The sequence below is a fragment of the Corythoichthys intestinalis genome, chromosome 19 (genome assembly GCF_030265065.1).
Source record: "Corythoichthys intestinalis isolate RoL2023-P3 chromosome 19, ASM3026506v1, whole genome shotgun sequence".
NCBI lineage: Eukaryota > Metazoa > Chordata > Actinopteri > Syngnathiformes > Syngnathidae > Corythoichthys > Corythoichthys intestinalis.
The window spans coordinates 14,308,494-14,333,371 of NC_080413.1; the positions used below are offsets into that span (position 1 = coordinate 14,308,494).

The 24,878-nt window shown below is 38.9% G+C and overlaps 1 protein-coding gene across 6 annotated transcripts in view; it reads right to left on the reverse strand.

The window, feature by feature from the left end:
• Positions 1-24,878, reverse strand: part of sash1a (SAM and SH3 domain containing 1a) — a 423,559-nt gene that overhangs the window by 35,775 nt on the left and 362,906 nt on the right. For 5 of the 6 annotated variants that reach the window (XM_057822264.1, XM_057822265.1, XM_057822268.1 and 2 more), the window contains exons 4-10: positions 21,208-21,258; positions 20,840-20,889; positions 15,847-15,887; positions 14,403-14,492; positions 14,218-14,330; positions 10,909-11,007; positions 2,486-2,624 (exon numbers count right to left, since the gene is read on the reverse strand). In XM_057822264.1, coding sequence (XP_057678247.1) covers positions 2,486-2,624; positions 10,909-11,007; positions 14,218-14,330; positions 14,403-14,492; positions 15,847-15,887; positions 20,840-20,889; positions 21,208-21,258 — 583 coding nt within the window. The remainder of the gene's footprint in view (positions 1-2,485; positions 2,625-10,908; positions 11,008-14,217; positions 14,331-14,402; positions 14,493-15,846; positions 15,888-20,839; positions 20,890-21,207; positions 21,259-24,878) is intronic. The other variant, XM_057822266.1, reaches the window with a different exon arrangement.

The window sequence follows — 24,878 nt, forward strand, 5'->3', positions numbered from 1 at the left end:
AGCTCACTAGTGTTAGCTGCTGTCGCTTCGCTTACATTAGCAGCTAGCTGGCTGGCTTTAGCTTCTGTCTCTTCAGCCTCGTGAGCAGCTGGCTGTCTTATACAGGGCAATTCTACGACGGCAATGGAGAGAGTTTCTTTCCTCTCATGGAAGTTATGTGCTTGGATGAATTAGCATGGGACTCTATTGCCTTTATGCCCATTGTACCCAGCTGAATCTTTTTTTTTTTTTTTCCCATACGAAGAGACTGCGATTCACTGGTTTGAGCCAAAGACAAAAAGATTGTTTCCTCAACCACGCTTCGTTGAGTTTACATTTCCCATTCTCTCTAATATGAAATGTATGGCTAGGTGTAAAAAAAAATCTGTGTCATGTAGACCATGACATTTGGTCGGGACTCCCGTCGTGACATGGGATTCATGCGGGACGGGATTTTGATCCAGGCTATGTCACGTTCTCAATTAGAATGTTTATTTATTTAGGCTACGTTATTCAATCAAAATGACAAATGACACTTTTGAGGAGAAATGAGACATGGAGAAGTTACATACAACATAATTTTTAAACCCAGATATGAAAATTCAACACTTTTTCCACGACTTTTTAAGGTATTATTTCCAAATTCATAAATTCTACGCTTTTAAGACTTTTTAAGACCCCGCGGGAACCCTGAATAATGTAAAGAATCGGGTTCTAATCTGTCTGCGCACCACGTGGCTGATGTGACAGAGTAAGGCATCAGAGTAAGAGAGGTGCGGTAGGGATTTTACTTTCTTTTTTAATGTTCTCTTGTTGTTGGCGTCAACTGTGGAGGACAGTAGGCATGCTGTGTTGCAAAATAATTGATTAAGAACCTGACGAAGCGGGCGATTTCTTTGGCGATGTTACCACAATAATAATAATAACCTTCACTTTTAAAGACTGGCGAACGAAAGTCGAAGGAGGGCCATCGAAATCGTAGACCAGGGGTGTCCAAATGTTTTGCAAAGGGGGCCAGATTTGGTGTGGTAAAAATGTGGGCGGCCGACCTTGGCTAACGTCCTTTACGTAGAACAATATATTTAGGCAAATTTTAGCAAGCCACTCTGTGAGTCACATTTGCTTTATTATTTTTTTTAATTAATAATTTAAACAATCTCGCAAATAGGCCTTGTGGCGTTCTCTTTCGACTCTCGGTCTCTTGTGAAATACTGCTGCTGTAAAATTAAACTAGCTTCAAGTTGCTTCAATTTCTCGCTACGTATCTTCCCTGTAATCTTGTCGTACACGTCAGCGTGTCTTGTTTGCTAATATTGCCTCACATTAAACTCTTTAAAAACACTGTCTCTTTGCAAATGAGGCAGACACAATTGTTGTGTATTTTAGTGAAGAAATAGTCAAATTTTCACCTATCTTTGAAGCGTCGGCCATCGCAGTCAACTTTTTTTGTTGTTGATTGTTGCCATCTTAGAATATTGGGAGTAAAGGTTCACACGGGGTAATGTTGATTAGAGTGCTAATGCCTTTTAGTGGGTAAACGAGGAGCAGCATTTAGTGTGTAAGCTGGTAGCAATACTGCTGACCAATTTATTAAGTCTGTGTGCGGGCCAGACGTTATTGATTTTATGACAGAGGCTGGGGGCCGGATGAAATTTGACCACGGGCCGCATTTGGCCCCCGTGCCGGACTTTGGACATGTCTGTCGTAAACATTCGACACCCGTATTGTCGAGCCAGTCCACGGATGCGCGTACCACGCTCACATTTTTTAAATCATTTCCATCTTCATTTCATTGGTTAGCGTCACCTTTTTCCTGTTTTCACCACCTGCATTAACCTTTTTGGAACCCATGTTAATTTATCTCACAAGTAAATCTGCCATGCGTCCGTCTTGTGGGAAAACAAAGAAACTACAGCGCTGTCATAAATCGTCGTATTTCGAGCATGTCATCGGATGTAGAAACCAACGGCGAGTCAAATTTTAAGTCGGATGTCGAAGAGATCGTGTGTCAAAGCGATCGAATGTCGAGGTACCACTGTATATTGATGACACGCTAACGGTGTGTAACTTATCGGTGGTTTAAGTGAAAATGGCTCAGTGTTAACTCAAGTGTCACTAATGGATAGCATTAAGCTAACGTAAATATCTACACACTATTATATAACTGCTGACAACATGTTTCAGGTAAGCTTAGACAACTATTTCTCAGAAATGAGACAACTGATCGAGGTTATGCTAGTGGTGAGTGTTCTTATACCTATTTTTTCCCTACTATAATAATATATAACATAATAAGATAATATACTTGATGTTAATATTTCTGTTCAGTAATTAAAATAATAACATGAAAAACTTAGAATATTTATTGATTTATCTCACATTAAAATTTCAATTTAACAATTTCCTGTATATTTCTAACATTTATAAATTCATTTAATAAAATTCATTAAATGTATTTCTACTCTCCTCAAAAAAAAAGAAAAAAACTTTTAAAAGCTTTACAAACCTTGAGATCCATGCTTCTTTCCCTCTTCCACCTTAATGAGCTTCTTCCTAACACGCCTGGTGGAATTAACCAGCTTGTGCAGCCGTTTAAACTTCACCGAATCCTCCAATTGCTCGTCGTCGGACTGCTCGCGAGATTGCTGCAATAAAAAAAAAAGAGGAAGCGGGTTGACGTTCCACTGGACGCCAGTATTCTTAAGCAGCCCTGATGAATGTAGCACTAGAGAATGCAACAACAGCAGAAATAAAAGGTGATAAAAATCACAGATGCACAAGAATTTTCCAATGAAACAGCTAAGTGAGAAAAATACATTTTGTGATCCTTGCATGCCATCAATGGGAGCATTGTTTAAATGGAGTCAAAGTTAGTGCGGTGAGAAATGGACGCCAGACACTGCGGAGACCACAATTAATTCACCACAAAATGGACTGTAACACAATGAACGGACCGAACATGAATCAGTGCAACGATCAGATGGGATGCGTCGCCTTCGGAGGCCGTTAACTCTCATGGGGGTTGGTGACGGGGTGCAAGGACACTCCATTATGGGTGACAACACCCAAGTGATTTCTCTCTCCATTTATAGCTGTTGCATTTAAACGCTTGGTGAAGTCGTAGTGTAGTGGAAAAAAGATGCTCAAAACAGCTTCATCACTCATGGAAACACACTGTGACTCCAGTCAGACTATAAAATACATTCCTAGAATTCCCATTACAATGAATGCAGTGGCTGCTACTGACTGTGATAGACGTCCAATCTATTTGAACCAGTTTTTATCGCCGTCAATGCAACCAATAAGTTGAACATGAAAAGTGGTATTCTTGTCATCGTCATAGTTTGGTTTTAATGCTTTTCAGTTTTTAACCCTTTCAGGGACTGGTCACTAAAGTCTACAGGTATTCAGAAGTTGACCTGTGACTGTTTTGGTCATTTAAAAAAATATTAGCAATTATTATTATATCATTTTTGGGGAATTAACATTATTGCAGTTTTTATATGAAACAAGTGCATTTATAAATGAAACGAATAAATATATAAATGAATAAAATGTTAACAAAAGTTAAATAATGAGTTTAAAATGAATAAAAACATACAAGGTAGATATGGCCCCATGTAAGATTCTAAAGTAGATTTTTTTCTCCTTCATAGTATTTAATTGCATGCCATTGATGGCTATAGACGTCTAATTCATTTAAACTGGGAGGGCTGCCTGTGTATGTCAAAATCAATTGGTTAAATCAGGGGTCGGCAACCCAAAATGTTAAAATAGCCATACTGGACCAAAAAACCAAAAACAAAAATATGTCTGGAGCTGCAAAAATTGAAAAGCCTTGAATAAGCCTAATAATGAAGGCAACACATGCTGTATGTATCTGTATTAGCTATATTAGCCTACTATCAAAATGACTAAGTCGGCTAAAAATACATAATGAGCCTTCATGATTTAATGTTTATTTTCCCTGCAGTGCATCTTACACACCACGTGACCACTCTGTGTATGGTGCTACCTCAAGTTTAACTTCATTACAATATTAATGAATTGTTTCACTGCTTTTATGAAAATATAGAAATGCAATAAAGAAATCTGATTTTTGATGTAGTTTTTATTTTTAGGCATATTATATTATATTGTGAAGTCTATTTTTTAGGTTTCGAAAAACAACAAATAGGATTGTGCATAACATGTCCCTCATCTGGGCATGTCTTTGATTTTCTTTATTATCTCGGTTTTGTTTTTGAAGTCCACAAATAGATGTTCTGATAAGTTGATGAATGTCTCCTTCATGTACTCGTCATTGTAGGTACGCTATCCACTCGCCCTCATTATCCCCTCGGCGGGCCTGCGCTTGACAGTGACGTTCCGTTATTCTCGCTATATGATTGGCCGAAAAGTTGAAATGCGCCCCCATAAAATGCCTGTTTAAGAATGTACATCTGTATCTCTCGAATGTACGCCTTTCAGTCCTGGGGACATTTTCAGGAGAAAGTCCTGATGCTGTAGTCTCCTGTCTTTAAGTAGTAGAAAATTTCCTCATTTAAATCGTCCATGGTTTTAGAAAAAAAGATAACCCAACAGTTCGTGCAAGTGTTGTTTTGACCGACGTTTCATTTTTAAATAGGCATTTTATGGGAGAGCATTTTGACTCTTAGGCCAATCATATAGCGAGCATAATGAACTTCACTGTCAAGCGCAGGCCCCCCAAGGGGATAGTGAGGGCGAGTGGATAGCTGTTTACTTTACAACAGCCACAGAAAATGTTGAAATGTAATATTTATTCTACATATTTTTACAGCATTGGAAAATGTTACGAAAGTTTATGTCATTTTTCCATCATTTTCCATTTTGAAAAATTTTTGAAAATGCTCCAGGGAGCCACTAGAGTAGCGCTAAAGAGCCGCATGCGGCTCTCAAAACACGGGTTGCTGACCCCCGAGTTAAATAGTTGCCCTTGAAGAGTATGAAAAAACCTGTGCATGAAAGGGTTAATTACATTGACTTGTTAATGACTAGACTAAAATGATTTTTAGAAAAATACTTGAGTCAGCGAACTTTAAAACAAGTAGCATATAGTCAACAATTTCACTGCAATGAATAGTTGAAGTGCAAACATAAAACAGAGAATCAAATCAAACAAAACAATGAATCAACTGAACTCCAATGGCGCAGCAACACACTGAGACAAACAACACAAAACATTTTTTGCTTACCGAGTCACTTAGCTGGCAAACGTGTTGAAATCATGTCAAATTATAAATGATCGACTAAATAATTCTGCATTCGTCATTTCTGTAAGGCTAAAGATGATGACCTGAGCATGTAGCATAATTGCTGCCTGGCAGAGACCACGAACGCTGGCACGAAGCGGCAACAGCTTCACTTGTTTCCAATGGTCTCCACGGCAACAGCGCATTACGGTTCGCCGAGGTTGACAATGCGACTTACAAAGAAGAACACATACACGCTCATGCGCACGAAACGATAGAGCGAGCCTGTCGGGCCATGAAGAAATAGCTTAATTGCTTTTTTTTTCTCCCCTCCCTCCCCTTATTTTTGACCACAACCTTGGCTCGGTGGCAGCTGACATACAGCGAGGATGATGTAAACAACCGCGGTCTGGAACACACTGGCATGTGCACACGTGACATTTCGTAAATACTCGATGGCACCGCATCGCCTAAGTGACGCTCCAACTTTCCAAGCGCTGTCAAGTAAAACCTTATTAATCTCTGACAAGTTGGAAAACGCGATCGACTTTCACAGACTACTACTTAACCTTTCACAAACCACACAAAACCAAAACTCCACTGTTAGCAAACCACAATTCTTGCAGTGTTTCGACTTTTCTTCAAGATTTCAAACTTGCGAGCACTTATACAGTAACTAGACAATTGCTTCGAACACAAAGCATCCCAGCATTGCAGAACTCTAACAAAAATATTATGGGACTACCTCACACCCCCTCTTTAAACATCCCATCTGCACAGATGAGCCATTTTAGGGCGTATGAGGATACGATAAGATAAAGCATTCAAGTGCGTGCGAACCACCGCATAAATAACTCATGCAGAAAGCAAGCCATGAATCAAAACAGGACTCAAAAGGTCTCAACTGCCATAAGGTCAGCGCCCTAGCAAATCCATTTCTATGCACCAAAGACTTTAAAAACCACGACCACATCTGTCCCAACACACTCACCCGGTCCACCACACGAACATGCATTCTTACTCACCAGTTTATGAATTTCAGGGCTTTGAATGCCTCATGAACAATCCACACAGTGCAGTCGCAAATGCAAATGTGAGGTCCAAAATCATATCTGAGCGCACAGACCTAGCCTGGATTCAACTCCGGAATAAGGGGCGGTCGGGATGTGCCATGCCTCGCTCGGAGCAACAGAACTGCGTGTGTTGTGCACAGAGAACAATCCCGGCATTTGAGCCCCCCGTGACCCTGCCGTGGCCCCCGCATCCCTAATGGCCCATCCTGGAATGTGTGCCTCAGATGGCCAAAAAGGAAGACGGGCCCATGAGTGAAGACAACATGAATGCCGCGTATTAACAAGTGTCATTATATAGCGTAATGACTTGAGAAACAGGCATGTACTGTGCAGACATGTCTACATATAGAGCACACGCAGTCACAGACAGTTGGGATTGACCTTAATTCCATTCAAGAAGTGGTTGACGACATAGAGGCCCCGGAAAGAGTTCAAATAATAACAAGAGATGCCAATTTTAGGATTTCCTCTTTATTGTACCAAGCTGTCGCTGTGCTTTGTTCTTCAAATAAAAAAACCTTCAGTAAGTCTTCCTTTGTTTCCCCGAAATCCATCAATGGTCTAAAAGGAAGTGAGATGATTGCAGTAGAGGACTAAAGCGGTTCAACGCGGTTTCCTTGGTCTTACACCAATACATTTTAGGATAAATCTATGCTTTTCACTCTGTGGGAAGTTTGGGAAGAGTTTAGAAAGAGTTCATGAGATATTTTGAGATCAGATTTGTACTTATGTTCACTTCCAACATTTTTAACTTATTGTCTGCCATTTACAGTGATAGACGAATCAGAGTTGCTTAATGAATGACCTGTTTTCACATTGACCACACAGTAACTGTGGCTTATAACCACTTAAAGGTTTCCTCCAGTGCTTTATAAACCTGACGGGCCGTCAGATATTATTAAAACTAAAACGTTTTTTTTTTTTTTTTTTTTTTTTAAATGGTAGTGCTAACTTTCAGGTGACAAATCAGGTGAAAAATCATATTTTTGTATCAATGTGAGCTGTGCTGGTACCTCCTCGAGAAATGCTCTTTTTAAAAATAATACTTTTACTGCTACGTCCCATGCAGCGGACACGTATTTTCCTGGTGGTTTGAGTTACAGCAGCCAAAATGCACGTCACTACTGAAAACACGTGTTTAATGGATCTTGGGCCCGAATCTGATGATGTCCGATACTCCAAAAAAAGTCGCATCAGGCGCCGATACATATGAATATCAGATCGGGATAACACTAATGGCGTACCGCAAGCAACACGTCACTTCTGCTCATTAATATTCATGACGTTAGCTACTGTTGCTAAGGGGGGACACGCGACTGTTTGTCCCTGATAGCAAATGAATGGAAATCGTGTACGAAGGAGATGTTTACAGAGCTAAACCTACCAATTCTTTCCGAAACGGATGTCCCTGGTGCCAAATTCCACTGGCAAAGATGAGGAAGAACATACAAATGTTCAGTTAAAAAGACGTAAAAAACGAGCCGACCGAAGCATAGCCTTAGCTTTTTTATCCACACCTTTTTCTTACGCGACTGACAATGACATTCTCCTGTTTCAACAAGCTATCCTTTGTCTTTCTTACATATTATATCCTCTGGTTGTCCTACGTCTCTGACCGTTCTTGGTCATTTATATTATTTGTTTTGTGTAACGATCGCAAATGCTACTCAGTGACAGCCAACGAACCCTTTGAATTTTTTTATTGATAACAAATCTTCATTCTATAATTTATTTACACTTCCCCCTCATTAAAGGTTTTTTTTTTTTTTTTAACAACAGAAAATGTAACAGTGGCAGTCAGATACCATTTTACCATTTTCTTTTCATTGTCAGACAGAAGCAGCACGGCACAGACAGAAGCAGCACGGCACAACGCCACGCTAAAAATAGTTAAAAAATATAAAAATTGCTTACCTCTTTGTCCTCTGAAAGACAATGCCATTATGTTTACTGCATAAATGTTTACTGCCGAGCTGGTGTTAAAAGTCCGTGCAAGTTGATTCATTCTTCACATTTTTTCCTCCGAGTTTTTGGTTTCATTCTTCAAATGTCGCAATGTCTAGAGTCGTTTCTACAAGTTCCCCAAAAGCAATGTGTGATCGGCATGTTCGTTTTTGAAAGATTACCGGAGATATGTAGCAGAATTAACATGGTGTCTATGCGAGGGCGGGTCTATAATGTCCCTCTTCTGCTTTCCTTCCGCTTTACGTCATGGTCTAAAAATAGCATGCGTGCGGTACACCATTACAACTAGGAACAGGAACCTCTGGGTACCTCACGATAACGATCTCACGATTTGGTGATACAACAATATTCTACAAAACAAAACAATTTTTAGCGTTCATAAACGTTTGCTGCCACCCTCCAACTTCAAACGGATTGGACATCTATGGCCGACAGTGGCAGCAAATGCCAGGTAATTACTTAATTTTGGGGCATTTCACGTCATTTTCTGTTGATTTTCTGTCTGTTTTGGGGTATTTACAGGTCACATCCTGTTGATTTTGGCTTACTGAAAAGAAAGTGACTCAAGAATGTCCCCTATTGAATAGGAAGTGACTCAAGATCAACAGGGAGTAATCTCTCAATCGCCTGAAATGAATAGGAATTGACCTCTAAATGCCCCCAAGACTGATTGTTAATGCTGTCGTTTCAGTGCCATTGTCTGCGTTACACGTCCAATCCGGTCAAGATGAATTGGATGGCGAGCGCCGTCAATGCCAGCCGGTGAGCCAACGTAGATACTATTCTAATGGAAGATTTTGGTAGCAGACTGTTGGTTCTTTTGTTTTTCCTTCTTTTTTTAAATAAACAATTACACCTTTTTAAACGATATACAGTGGTACCCCTACTTACGAATGTCTCTACAAACGTAATTTTCAGGTTACAGCATGCATAAACGGAAAAATATTGTCTCTTGTTGAGAAAGAAATTTAAGGTTACGAGAGGCAAAAATACTATACTATTGGCCTACTGTTGATGACGGTTCAATTTGGTAGTATGATGACATGCAGAGGTGCAACGGTGTTGTTGTTCTTGCAGGTTGACGTTTGAGCCAAAAGAGTTCACGTCTCCTCACCACAGGCCTTCTCATATTTTTGTCTCACGAAGAGAAATAGGTGAAAGGCACCATCGATCTCGTCAAAGAGGGCATTGCCTCACTCAAAAGGTAAGATAACTGTATATATACAGTGGTACCTCTACATACGAAGTTAATTCGTTCCAGGACCTTGTTTGTAAGTCGAAATGGTTGTATGTCGAGCAGGATTTTCCCATAAGAATACATTATAATTCCATTAATTCGCTCCACAGTCCGAAAACCTACACTAAGTTCTCAATAAATACTGCTGGTACTATTACAAATGGCAATTACACATAGCAAAACACATAAATTATTAATAAAAACCGGAATAATAAAATAATAATAATTCCTGTAATAATGTGACAAATCGGGTGAATTTTACGTCGAAATGTCGCATGTCGAAAAGATTGTGAGTCGAAGCAATTATAAAATTTAATGTGGCATTTCAGTTGTGCTTGGAACAGATTAGGTCATTTAGATGGAAATGCATCTCTACTTACAAAATTTTTAGGTTACGAGACTACTTCTAGAACCAATTAATGTCCTAAGTAGAGGTACCAAATTATCGATTCTTGGTGGGAGCATATTGATAACCTTTTGGGCTACAAAATATCGTGATATATCATATATATCATATATCATATGTATATTAACTTATTGGCTATCATTGATGGCGACAGCTTGATGTCGCCATCAATGGTACTGAAATATGATGATTCAATACCACCCATTCCAGTTAAAATGCATTGGACATCTATTGCTCTGAATGGCCGTGAATGAGCAGAGATAACGTTTTCTTTTCAGTAACCTACACAAACTGTTAGCTTGGCCAATAATAATAAACTGACTATTTATCTTGAATAACAAGAAGCTAAAAGAAGCCACTTTCATTTAGTCGCATGAAGATCGGATGTCTCTCAGTGTTTTCAAAAGCGACAGAAAATAGAAACATCACTTATGTGGAACTTGGATTTTGGAATCAACTCACATCCTGTTGCAAAAAATTGGGTCGAGCGCTGGGCTAAATTGCACGTTTCGCCCATATGATACCATACTGTGTGAGGCTAATGAAAATCAGCTGTGACCTAGATTATAAATGAGAAAAGCCAACCAAGACAGACGTGCGCAAACAAGAGACAATTACTAATGCTTAAAAGGCCCCAATGTTCTGTGGTTTGGCCAGTCGAAGGCATCCGCCTAAAAAAAGTCACCAACGAGTATTCACACAATCTCAAACTGAAATGTAGTATGATCCAAATGACATGGTGGAGAGAAGGTACAACACAATGCAAATAGGACATAATGGAACTATCGTTTGGCCGGTACAGAATTGTTGGGGGGGGAAAAAACAGTAGGAAGAGGAGGGTCGGTAAGATGGAAGTTGAGTGGTTTTGTCTTACGAGCACACGCGTCAAAGAAAAACAACATGCATTGGAACAAAATTCATCCTTGGCTGTTGAGCAGACTGAAAGGCAAAAGTAGTCGAGGACAGAACGTGAGGGATTTTAGGTGGTCGAGGGTGTAGGGAGCGAGTGGGAGGTGGGAAGTGGGGTGTACTTACGTTGCAGTTTGAGGACTGGTTTGGACTGGCTGCAGGTCCGTCAGTCCACTCTGCAGTGTCAGTACTGCCGGACTGTCTGCTGCGCTCATACTCCTTCAGCTACGTGGAGGAAGAAGAGTTAAGAGAAGCAGAGGGAGAGGGCGGCGCCACCGCTCTCTTCGTGCGCTTATGGCCAGCTGCATTCAAAGTGATGTAGTGGTCAGTAATTATGCTCTTTGGCCAAATTACTGAACTGAGCTGTATTTTTACGTTTGATTTAAAAGTAAAAAAAAAAAAAAAAAAAGAAACCGAAAGAACAAGGGAAGCTTGTCTAGAACAAAAATGAATTGCAGTATGCAAAAGTTTCCAACTGTGAATAGTTGTCAAATATTTGTAGAATTTATTTAGTAACTGTTTCACTGATTAATCAAATAATCAGATATAAATTTGCATTTAAGTTTCATCACATATTTTCAAATGTCTCTATAGGATGTAGAGTGAAGGTTTTAGACAATTACACGAATTTTCATACTCCATACCGCCACATTTTCTCCCACATTTTCAATCCTACGATTTAGATTCCAGTGCGGTTTATTGATCAATTTTTCCAGGCTAAAGAGCTCAATGTCTTTTAGTGTAAATATCCAATAAAACAATGTGGACACCTCCCTATGATTTGGGGTCGCTTAAACCCCAAACATTTGAACGGTAGTGTATATGAATACATTCTGTTTTCTTATAAAATTTTGTGTGTGCGTCTTATAGTTGGGTGCGCTCAAAAAGATTAATTTCAAAGCTGCAGATTTATTTGACAATCTATTAACTGCTGCCCCAATTATATCACTGATGTACTACACACTCATCATTACAGTTACATTGACAAGAGCAATCGAAATAACCTTATTACGAAGTTACAATACAGTGGTACCGCTACATAAGAAAATTGAATACGTTCCAGGACTCAAATGTCGAGCAGGATTTTCCCATTAAAAAATACATTATAATTCCATTAATTCGCTCCACAGCCCAAAAACCTACACTAAATCCTTACTAAATACTGCTGGTACTATTACAAATGGCAATTACACATAGCAAAACAAATAAATTATAAATAGAAATTGGAATAAAAATATAATAATACTAATAGTTCCTGTAATAATGTAACGAATCAGGTTCTAATGTAGCGGACGTTTGTTGCTGTACCTGAACGCACCGCGTGGTTAACGTGACAGCGAGAGGGAGCGGTGCGTTTGAGAGTTTAGTTTCACTTTTAATGTTTTGTTGAGAACACAGTCGACTGTGGCGGACTGTAGCCGTTTTGTGTTGGACATTTTCTGAAATAAATGATAAAAACCTGACGAAGCTGGTGATTTCTTTGGCTATGTAACCACAATAACAATTGTCACCTTAACTTATAAAGACTGGCGAACGGTGGTCGGAGGAGGACCGTGGAGATTGTAGACATTCTACGGCTGTATTGTTGAGCCAGTTCACGGATGCACACCCCACGCTCACATTTTTCTATCATTTGCATCTTCATTTCAATGTTAAGTGTCACCTTTTCCATTGTTTAACAACCTCTACGAACCTTTTTGAAACCTGTATTGATTTCTCTCACAAAAAAAATCTGCCATGCGTATATCTGCGGTGCTGTCATGTCGTCGTATTTCAACCATGTCGTCGGATGCAGAAACAACTGGCGAGTCAAATTTTACGTCGGATGTCGAAAAGATCGTGTGTCGAAGCGATCGTATGTCGAGGTACCACTGTATGTTATAATTGGATTAATTTGTTCCACAGTCTAAAAACCTACGGTAAATCTATAATAAATACTGCAGGGACAATTACAAATAGCAATTATACAAAGCAAACCAAATTATACATGCAAATCTTAATAATAATAATATAATAACAACAATAATAGTGTTGATGTTAATGATTTCTAATGTGGCGGCTGTGTTTTGCATGCTGTTCTTGAACGCACAGTGTGACTGACGCAAGAGTTGCGAAAGAGTGGGAAGTTTTACTTTCTCTTTTCATGTTCGTTTTTGTCAGCGTCGGCCGATTAAAAACTTAATGAAGCTGGTGACTTCCTTAGCGATGTTACAATAATAATCGTATTAATGAGAGTCATCCTTGAGATCGTAGACATATTCGCATTGCCGAGCCTGTTCACCACACACCACACTCATATTTTTCTATCATTTCCTTCTTAATTTCAATGGAAAAAGTCACCGTTTTCCTTTATTCACCACCTGCACCAACCTTCTTTGGACCCATGTTGATTTCTCACACAAAAAAATCTGCCATGTGTCCGTCTTGCGGGAAAACAATAAAATTGAGACGCTGTCATAAATCGTCATGTTTCAAGTCGAATTTTTGAGACGCTGTCATAAATCGTCATGTTTTGAGTCGAATTTTTGAGACGCTGTCATAAATCGTCATGTTTCGAGTCGAATTTTACATCGCATCTCGAAGCGATTGCATGTCGAAGTATCACTGTACTTTAAAAAAAAAAAAAAAAAAATGCAAAATGGGTTTCCACTTCGTTTTGTTAAGCGGCGCTGTATATGGGCTAAATTATTAATATTTTTGTACTTTTATCATAAGTTTCACCTTGATGGAGATTATGTTCTATTTGACATTTTTATCATTAATTCACTGCTAAAACAAAATGGTGGCCAAAGATATTTGCACAGTTTTCAACTCACTACATCCTTTAATGCATTTTTTGGAAGTCACTACCAGTATTAGACACTAAGTGGTTGGTCAGTGATGTATTTTCTATGGGGGAACACAATCCACAAAGCTTGCTCATTGATTGGTGTCTTCATGACAGCCAATAACAAATTTCAAGAGCGCTAAGATGCTGTTGGACGGTCGAGGTGCCCATGAGCAAGGCATTTGGGGAGGTGAGTGACAGGTAGGAAGGGAAGGAAAAGGTTGAAGAAGTAGCGGAACACACAATAAATGCTGTTCGTGTCAACAAGAAGACAAAATCAAAAGGGCGGGGAAGCCAAATGAGAATCCACCATGTCCAGCTACTGAAAGCAAGCCACTACGCACCGAAGTCCTCCACCTCATCAGATGGTACACTAAATTCTGCACACCCACACTCCAAGAAATCACCCCCCCCCCTACAACCCCCCCCCCCCCAAACTAGAATCCATAGTAGTCTGGAGTTTGTGTGTGCATAGAAAACGATAGGTTAAAAACACATGGTTTTCATTACTGTTAGTAACAATAAGTCATTTTAGTAAGATGGTAGTTAGTCTTGCCTAAAGTATCTGGCTTTAGGGGGAAAGCAGAAAGTTGTTTGAAAGCTCCTACCCGAGCTAGTGCTTCTTCCACGGTGATCATCTTCTCTTTCACCATCATCATCAGCTGGATTCGCTCCTCGTCGCTCATAGTAATCTCACTGGCCACGTAACCAATGTCTTCACCTGAAAGAAGACGGTCAAACATTGAGTGTGGGTTAATATTGAAAACACCCCAAAAAAATTCACCGAACAAACCTTTGGATGGCTGACGCACAACCGGCTTGTGTTGGGATTTGCGGAAATTCTGCCAGAAAGACTTGTTTTTCTTCTTGTTATCCCACTTGCCTGAAGGGAGATATGAAGATTAAAATTGCAAAAATGTTGTTAGCTAGTGTTGCACCACTGCCAGGCCTCACAAAAATACAATTTGTGTAACACTTAGTTTGACAGTGGGTTCATAAGACTGTCATTAGACCATCTTAATTATGACATGACACTAGACACGGGCAGATTACCGGTTTCAAGGTCAATCGTGGTATGAAAACGTCAAGGTTTTAAAACGCCCAAAATTTTTTGCCATACCATATTTTTTATGTCCAAAAAATGCAGGGAGAAATCCCTCGCTTGCAGCTGCAAGGCTGAACCTTTCCCACCCGTTGTTGCTCAGTGTCAGTGAGTCAGCTGTGCAACACGATGGCTGGAGGAGGTGAAACTCCTGAACTTATTCCTCCATCGAAGAAAACGAAATCGCTGGTTTGGGAATACTTCGGCAACAGAAACGTTAATGATGGCTGCTACTTAGCGGAGGAGGGCCGACAATACCTCCGATATTATTTCGCATTTATACAAAATTAAAGTTAGTAAACACAGTCATGAACGTTTCCCACCAGCTACGAGACTTAACTCCAGTGTGTTTAGTGTGTCTAGCGGTGGTAAAAGCATGCAGCTTTTTTTTTTCACTCTGGCAACTGTTGTGTCGAGGAAAAGAGTGTGTATAATGTAAACATGATACGAGTCATACACACGTACTTTCTATGGAAAAGAATTCAATTATTTTATTACTGATGGTAATAATGTTGAGCTGTGGCTGTGGGCTCACTTAAAGGCCTGCATTTATTTTAATTTTGTTTCCTTTTTTTTAACTTACATACCTATGTTCCAATTTGCTAAAAGGTTTTGAAAAATAAATCCTGTTCGTTCCATGGAAAAAAACGTTTTTTTTTTTTTTTTTTTTAAACCCAGATATCTCTGAGTAACACATTTTAGAACTGTAATTGCAATACTGCGATACTGTGAAACCGTGATATTTTAGCTTATCATACCGGCACATGCCTACATGACACTGTCTTGAGCATTAATGAATGCTTATGTTATGACAGATGTCAATAAGTGTCGTCCGGCAAATTATGTCACTAATTCCATTTATGTCCAGTATCTTTTACATCCATTCAAAAGTGACATCATTTGCCGGATGACACTTAATGACATCTGTCATAAGCATATAACATATAAAGTGTTACCAATTTGTTCTTCCTCTGGCCAAGATGCACCCTCCTACCAACTACTTTATCACTAGTAGAAGTCCAGTCTATTTGAAGCAATATCAGGACCAACAGGCCGTCGGAATCAGTATCAGGAGCCAAATAATGGTATCAGTGCAACACTATTAGTAAATTCTTAAAGAGGGTTTATCCATTACCTCCAGATCCATCTTCAGAACTTGACTTGTGCAAGGAGGTCCTGAGGGTGAACAAGAAAACATTTCAATTTTTTTTTCATATACTTATTCAAGTACAGCAACCAGAGCTGCAGTTCTATCTCTTCGCCACATGAGGTCAGAAGTGGTTCCATATAAAGAGCTCTGAGCCCAACGAGGGGCCGCAAAAGAAACTGAGCAAAATATGGAGGAAAGGGGGGAAAAAAGAGGACAGTAAGAGGGGGCGAAATAAACTTAAAGAGGGCAGACTCAGCCTATTTGTGTTTCCACTTCCCTCCGCTGGTCACAAGCATGACACGAGAGAGGAGTGGGAGACGTGGAAAGTCCTGACAGGTCTATAAACCGTCCAAAATAATCAAAATTAAGAGAGCAACATAACTCAGTGGTGCACGAAATACTTTTTCTCCCCACTATTACAGTACCTGTGTAACAATTTCAATGCTCTTTCCAAAGAGATGTGGTATTGTAATGAGATGCTAATTGAATGGATGCCTCTACTCATTTGCCTATAGACTAACTAAAAGAAACCTTTTCTGAGGCAGTGTTCCCCCCACAACCAAGAGCCATGCTTCTTCCTTCATGCTCTATAAATTACCCTGAGCAGCGCACACACATTCATGCTGCTTGCACACTTAAAAAAAGAGCTTGAATGTCTTTTCAGAGAGTGTGTCAATCCAGGCATTGTGCAGCCTGCCTTCTTAATTGGTTTAACCCTCCATCTATTTTTTTTTTTTTTTAATTTAAATCTTACGCAAATGGAGGATGCTTATCGCCCAAACCCTAACTTTCCAATTAAGGCATACAGTAGAATATGAATTTCAATACCTCAACATTAGTTAGCACTACATAGAGTAGGCCCTATACTATTCTTTTATAGTTCTTTAGGTGCTTCAATTGTCATTTTTAATCCCATCTAGATAGATTTACTTCACCAGTTATTAAGTTTCTTCCCGCTCTATGTTACAATACCCCAAACAGGATGTCCCTAGCTTGAAACGTGCTGCCTGAGAGCACCATGTCATTGCCAAACTGTTATGCATCTTGACAAGTGTGCCCACCTCCTGCCAACAAGGAGTGACAAGGATTGAGTAGGGGTGGTGTGAGGTGCAGCCAAAGATCAAGTCTGGGTCAGCCCCTCAGGGCTTCTCGTCCTGTTCTGGGGTGATGACAGGTTTTCATTGTGGCAGGAATTTGGGGTTTGACAATGACTATACCTGAAAACAATGACTAGACACTTTTAATTAAGTTACTGTAAGAATTAGGCCTGCACTATACAGCGGTACCTCTATTTACGAACTTCTCTACAAACACAATTTTCAGGTTACCACATGTCTCAGCGGGAAACAATTGCCTCCTGTTACGAAAGAAATTTCAGGATACGAGAGGCAAAAATACAGCACAGTACTGTACTTTAGGGCTGCAGCTATCAATTATTTTAGTAATCGATTAATCAATGAACTAGTTTGTCGAACAATCGAGTAATCGGATAAGGAACATGAAAAATAAAATACCAGAGCTGAGCGTCAAATGGTATTTTTAAAAAAAATTAAATAAGGATCTACAGTATGTACAACAAAAGAACAATTGGCTAACTTACATAGCAAAAGTCCGCTAGCTTAAATGCTATAAAAGCATTTTTTTTAAAACAATACTCTTAACAAATGGTTCAGACACATATTCCCCCCCCCCCCAAAAAAAACGGCTAAATATACCATAAACTAAATTACGAATGCGTTAAATAATAAAAAAAAAAAATTAGCTCAAACAAAAACTTAGCTTATGTTGGTCTTAATATGGAGCAGCTGGATTCAGCCATGTGAAATGAGGCAGACTAGAGGGCAGTGTATCCACTCAAATCAATAAAACTGAATGCAAACCCTTTCAAAATAAACCATGACAACGCCACAATAATTAAGCGAATATTCGAAGCAGCAAAATTTAATTCGAATCTTTTTTTTTTTCTAATCGAATACTCAAACTAGGGTTTAAAACCAGTTTTAGGGTGTCAAAGTAGGGTTTTGCACCAGTATTAGGGTTTGTTATTAGGTTTTAAACCCAGTATTAGGGTTAAAAACTAGGGTTTAAAAACAGTTTTAGGGTTTCAAACTAGGGTTTAAAACCAGTATTAGGGTTTCATACTAGGATTTAAACCCAGTATCAGGGTGTGAAAGTAGGGTTTTACACCAGTATTAGGGTTTCAAACTAGGTTTTAAAACCAGTATTAAGGTTTTAAACTAGGGTTTAACACCAGTTTTAGGGTGTCAAAGTAGGATTTTACACCAGTATTAGGGTTCCAAACTAGGGTTTAAAACCAGTTTTAGGGTTTAAAACCAGTATTAGGGTTTCATACTAGGTGACACATATATAGAGTGAAAAAGAATTTCACTGGCACTGCCTCAAGTCTGATATATGGTTATAGAAAATATAGGAATTATGTTATAGGATATTATAGAATATAGTTTAATTTAATTTAATTTATTCAGTAGAGGTACGACTGTATATTGTTTGAACATCGCAATCGCGATGTGTTTAATAGTCCCATCACAGGACGTGAAATTGTTTTTTGTTTTTTTTTAACACTTAAACCTTTTTTTGCTTCATGAAAGCAGCAAGTGTGCAGAGACATGGCCTCCTGGATCCCTTTTATATACAGCAATCTTCATCATTCACAGATGAACCCCCTTAGCCTGGATTAAACAGTATTATATGAATACAATGTAGTCATGGTGAGTCAACCAAAGTCTTCCCAAACAGAGCTTTTCAAGTCATCTAGTGAGAATTGTTCTAGTTTTAATATCACTATATCGCAAACTTCCAAAAAGTTGCAATGTCAGTTTTTTACCCCAATATTGTTCCATCCATTCTCTAAAAAAACCTATCATAATTCTTTCCCATAAGAAACAATGGAATTTTTTTTGTCTATAAAACTGTTATTGAGTAAAACAATTTGAAATACCAGTACCTCTTGCCCTCAAAGACAGCCAGTTAATTTATTAAATGCTGAAACCTTTCAGAAGAAAGATTCACAGACTCTTCGCCATGACCATCAGCAAATGATCGCTGCTAGCCCCTCCCAGTAAAAATGGATTAGACGTCTATGGCAGCATTTAGAAAAGCAAGGGCATTCTTCATGCAATCTTTAAACGACTACTATCATTCGAGCAAAAGAAACCAGACAGGCAGGAAAAAGACAGCAAAGGCAAAGCGAAGACGTCATTCCAAATGATTTGGCATCTGGTTTCCATCACGCTGGGGCTTTTGTCTGCGCAACATATACATCTACGAGAGAGGCCGGTCTGTGGTATGCGCTTCCTCTGCTGCACATGCTTGGCATGTGGACAGTGCGAGATCATGGAGGGTCATCCAGGGGTGATAGTCTCCCCCAAAATATGAAAGCTAAGACCTTTTTGTGCTGTTAAATATTTCTACGACCGAATACGTCATGTGAAGCATCTATCCACCTATTTTTTAAACCACTTATTCGGTCCACACTCGCAGGGATTTGCAGTCTATGTCAGCTGACTTGGTAAAAAATGCAGAGTACACCAGTCAATTACGGGTATCTCTAATGTTTTTACTAAGGAAGGAACGACATGGTGACCCATTTCTATGGAATGATCTCATCCACTTTGTGTTACAGGAACCACTCCCAAACCCGGTTCAATAAAGCTCCTTGGTCCGTAATCATTTGGCCATCGCCCTCAAAATGTGCCCTCCTACCCCCATCTGGACACAAAGGCAGGAAGGAAAGGAGAAAGCCTGCTGGAACCAGTAGGTCAGTAAGAGGAAGCAGCCAGCGGTTTTCCTGTAAGCGCCGCAAGGATGTGGCCGAGGGACACAAAGTATGGGTCACAAAGCTTATGTGGAATATGACAATGCACCATAATGTATACACTGCCTAATATAATATAAATCAACATCAATTGTAAGGGTGGAACCAGCTGGTCAGCATATGGTAGGAGAAGAAGCAATGTTGAAGTTGGGTTTGAGGTGTGGGAAAATTGGTTATGCTGTTTTACGGTCGCATACACGGTTCAGATTTAGTAATGAAGCACACCAGAAAATAGCTGAAATTCATGTAAAATGACTTGAATTCAAAATGGCTGATTTCCTACGTTTTTTTTTTTTTTTTTTTCAAGATTGTGTATAATAACTAAATGTTTATTGCTTTTGCCATTTACAGTATGAAGGAGTTGAGGGTCTTATCACAGTTTAGTTTCCATTGCGTTTGTACAATTAGCATTATCTTACCGTTAACTTATGTTGACAAGATTTCATATTGTATAAGTCATTAACACGGCATCCCTGTTTTTTTTTAATTCACATGAAAATTTCCAAAAAGGTTTGGCAGGGATTCTAAAAAGGGCAAGATAGTAGAGCTCGTTTTTTGAAGGACAACTTAAAATGCCCGACTTCCTCAGTTTTTCTCAGGAATGGTTGGAATATTAAGTACACATTTGCCTTTTTAAAACTACAGAATTGAGGTTGAAGAAATAGTCTCAAACAACGCTACTGATTACAATAATGAAAATATGGCTTTTTTTTTTTTTTTTTAAGCTTAACAGTCAACTTTAACCTATCCTCTACTGACATTTCATTGTACTGTATACGTCTCAGGAAAACAGTGTTTTCATGTATCTACATGCACCAGAGTTTGCCCCAAACACAAAGTCGACCTTCTTCCACACGCATGGCTGCGCTCATCTATTAAGTGGCAGCTTTCCACCTGAGGAGGTGACCTCGACTGCCTGCGGGCATGCTTGAGTGACCTTTCCCCGAAGCCCCTCACTAGGAAGCTCCATCAATCACACAAGCAGCAGGTGGATGTGCGTTTGTGCGTGGAGAAGCTACATTTGACATGTGACGTCATGTTTGACACTGTATGGCTTGCACTGTGGATCGTGCTGACATGCTACAGACTATACAATTCAAGGGTTTGCTTGTATGTCGGCGGGAGGAGACGAGATGGACTTACTTTCTGTCCGTTTCTGGAGTTGAGACTTCACTGCTGAATCCCAGGGACTCCTGAAGAGAAGAGACAGGTTAGGCCAAACCTTTTAAAAGCTACTGTAAAGTAGCCATCCACATAATACACTTTGTATACATTCCTATGTCCTAGCAGTGTTAAACAAAAATCATACCCAATCAAGGGCTAGACGATAATAGTTAACTTTACTTCGCACCAATATGTCACTGATAACAATGCCTGTAGAGTTAATAAATGTTTTATTACAGTGACAGTCTAACACTGGAATACATTAGTCATTTTCTTTGTCTTAAGCGAGCATTGTTTCTTCCTACTGAAGTGAATGTTGAATGTCCATGTATGTGTCATCAACGTACCTGAATCTCAGTGCGAAGCTGTAAAGAGATATTGTTTGGATCCTGTTTCTCCTACGGGAGAGAGAAAAAAAGGTGAGTCAAGATCATGACGAAAAAGATGGACAGTATAAGGACTATGCAAAAAAAGCACTGTGTATAGATCGTAGTGTTTTTACAAAGAAAATGGGTCAAGTGACTGCAGATGAGACATCAAGTAATAATATACATATACTGTATTTTTTATATTATTAGAGTGTTGCAACGATAAATCGATTAATTTGAGTAATTTGATTAGAAAAAAAGCTTCTAATTAAATTTTGCTGCTTTGATGATTAGTTTGAGTGGTATTGTAATGGTTTGTTTCAATGTAGGAAAGCCCCATCGTGCGTGTGATTTTTAGTTCAATTGTTGCGATGCTGGCCCTTTAAGAAGAGTGAAGCTCACTAGAGTTACTCTCTCTTCCCTACAGTCCTGTTTACTTGCCATCTGAACGTTGTGTGTAAATGAGAGAAGTATAGTGTTGAAGTGTGCCTTAACAATGTATAAACCCGTTTAGTTGATGACAGTTCTCCTGCTAATAATCCGTTGAATTCGTTAGCCGCCTTGAGCTAACCGCTAGCTTCCACGAGCTAACCACTAGCTGCCGAGTGCTAATCGCAAAAGCTGATCGTAGGCCACTTTGTTGAGGCTGAGTCTGTTATGTTCCCAATTCACTTATCAATCGTTGTGATTTACTTTCCTGTTTAATGTGTATGCATATTGTCATACTGTATTTGCAGAAAAATCACACCCACACCAATGCTCATCATCATTAAAGTAAACAAAATAAATCCTGAATGGCCTGTTGATTCTCTGATCGGAGTCACAACTTCATAGCGTCACCGGCTATATTCGATGCACCCACAGAGAGATCACAATCTAAATTAGCCCTCTATTTCATGGTCCTTCGAGCCGGATAAAGCCCTTACAAGACGCTATGGAACCAACAAAGCGTGATCACCTTCCTGCACGCCAGCCTGCATCACAGAACGCCACAGAGGATCATGTTCGTCCTCAGCGAGAGCGACACCTACCCTGCCGTCTACAGTAATTGACTACACAGTGAACTATGAACCCCAACAACCAGATGAACCTCTAATTGATCTATCCCCTCTTTTTCAGGAGTAGTTTGTTTGGTTTGGGAAGATACACAGCCCTCTGGTGGCAACAGTGAATATGACATAACTCGTCTAGGCTGATTCCAGCTGCTCTCTGTTCAGACAAACATAAGTTTTTGTTTGAGCTCATATGTTTGTTTATACATTTGTAATTTAGTGTAAAGGCATATTTAGACTTTTTTGTGAGAATATGTGTTTGAACATTTTGTTAAGACAATTAATAAAAAGTTTTATATTTTATAGCATTTAGGCTAGCAGATTTTTACTATGCAAATGTATAACAATCTACTAAAATTAAATATCAATTTGACTAATTAGACATTTAAAAAAAATTTTTTTTCATGTTTTTGTTTTTTATTTAAAGCGGTATAAAAAAAATGATCTAATTCATTTTAAAATTAATTTATTTTTAAATGCATTTATTGCTCTTTTGAAAATGAACTCTTGGCGCAAATGGATGTCCAGGTCAAAATAAATGTTAATGCAAGCATAGACATTTGTTTCTTTGCTTTACATCCCGTAAAAATGATTTTGTAACGCATTAAATGTTTGTTATCCAATTACTCGATTAATCTAACAAATTCATCCATAGATTAAACGATTACTTAAAAAATTGATAGCTGCAGCCCTATATTATTATAATAATACCCTCATACGGGAAGCCCATTCCTAGGCATGTCGACAAACCTGTCACATATGGGTGAAAACAGACACAGGAGCACGTGCCTGCACCTTGTTTAACCCACCCCTTTAATTACTCATGTTTAGCCTTGCAAAAAGCAGCATTACCTGTTTTAATTGCCCTTGAAATAATACGTAAGTAGTGGACCTTGACTTTGACAATAGCCTACCTCAACACATACTAATAAATAAATTAGGAAAAAAAGAAACAGGTCAATTTCACGCAAAACTCCACACGTGAGCTGCTGAAATGACAGTAATGATGTGTTTAGTATGTGTTACATCAAACATTACGGCTCGCAACTTGTCATAATAACTGAGTCATCCGTGCCAAAAATAACCCTAGTTCTTGTTTCTATTTATGTTGTATTAACTGAAAAGACTAGGAAAAGAATGTTATGCAATTCAACTTGTAAAACGTGACTGTTCAAGAAGACCAAACCCTTTCTGTCATAAATGGTGAAATATTTCAGTAAGTTTAACATTCATATAAACACTGGCGCTCACTACTGGGCAAGAATCAGCAGAGCGCGACACTTTTCCGTCTAGGCGGATTGCCAGAGAAACTGGAACAGGTGCTAAAAGAAAGACATCAAAGGCCGTAGGGAACAAAAAGTAAATATCAAATTGCTTTGGTTGAATGTTAGTGTCTAAAATTAAAAATGAGATATTTAATATCAGTGGTAAGTTCTGAAAATCTGTTAAATACCTATTCTTTCCAAAAGAGTCGATTAACTCCATTGATGGCGATGGACGTCCAATACATTTGTATAGAAGTCCTATTAAAAAATAAATCTAACTTTGCATTTGTACAAAATTACAAGAAAAAAAATCCCAATGTCATGCAATTTATCTCATTAGCTAACCTTACAATTAATATTCAGGAAATTATCCCTCTCAGATCCTGCTTTTATAGGGATAATTCACACTAATTTTTTTTTTTTTAAATCCTTTTTATATTCACTTTGACACCTTGTCTGAGGTCAAATTCACTTTCTTACACAGGATTTATAGAGGCAAAAAAAATCTGGATTAATCATTAAGTACGGTAGGTATCAGCTGGGTTCCTAAATGAGTGAGTGATTGTTAATTTCCCCCATTGTCAATCAAGGAGACCCTTTAATAGAACAAGTAAAATTGTGGGTGGACATGAAATGGAATTATTAGGGTAGGATGAGAGTACTGTTTGACATTAATTTAACAATGGAGGCATACATGTTCATCTCTTTAAAAGCAATGTGCTCGCATAAAGGAAGTGACAGTTATGTTGGCAGGCTGGAAGCCAACTTCTGACCTTTTAATAACAAAAGAGGAATTAAGTCACATTCACAAATGAACAGGAAGAGAGAAATGATGGTTTTCTCCTAGATGAATCATGCTACCTTACTCATAGGAAACCGAACCTCCATCACCTTCCGAAATATACTATGTCACGCTTCCTGATCAGTATGGTCGTATATTTGGCCATATTTTGTGCCTGAGAGTTTATCAAAATGCATAGTTACACACTGAAGCACTTCACATCCGTAAGGCCCATTAATCTGTTTACCTTTTTGTTATTTTCAACCTTACACTGTATTTTTTCCAAGACTCAAATCAGGCCATGTCGAAACAGCCCAATAACAATCTGTCTGGAAGAAAGATGGAATATTCCCTTAAGTGAGATGGCAGGTATCATCTGACTCATGCCAAAAGAACGTCGACTAACAGGCCAAGGACCAGGAAGTGGTTTTATTACATTGCCAGGATTTCATGTCAGGAAGATTTGGAAGGAAGTTTAATCCTGCAATGAGTTGTTGTAGTAGGACAAAATAGCAATCCAGCAATTCAACGATTATCTCAAATACTCTAAAC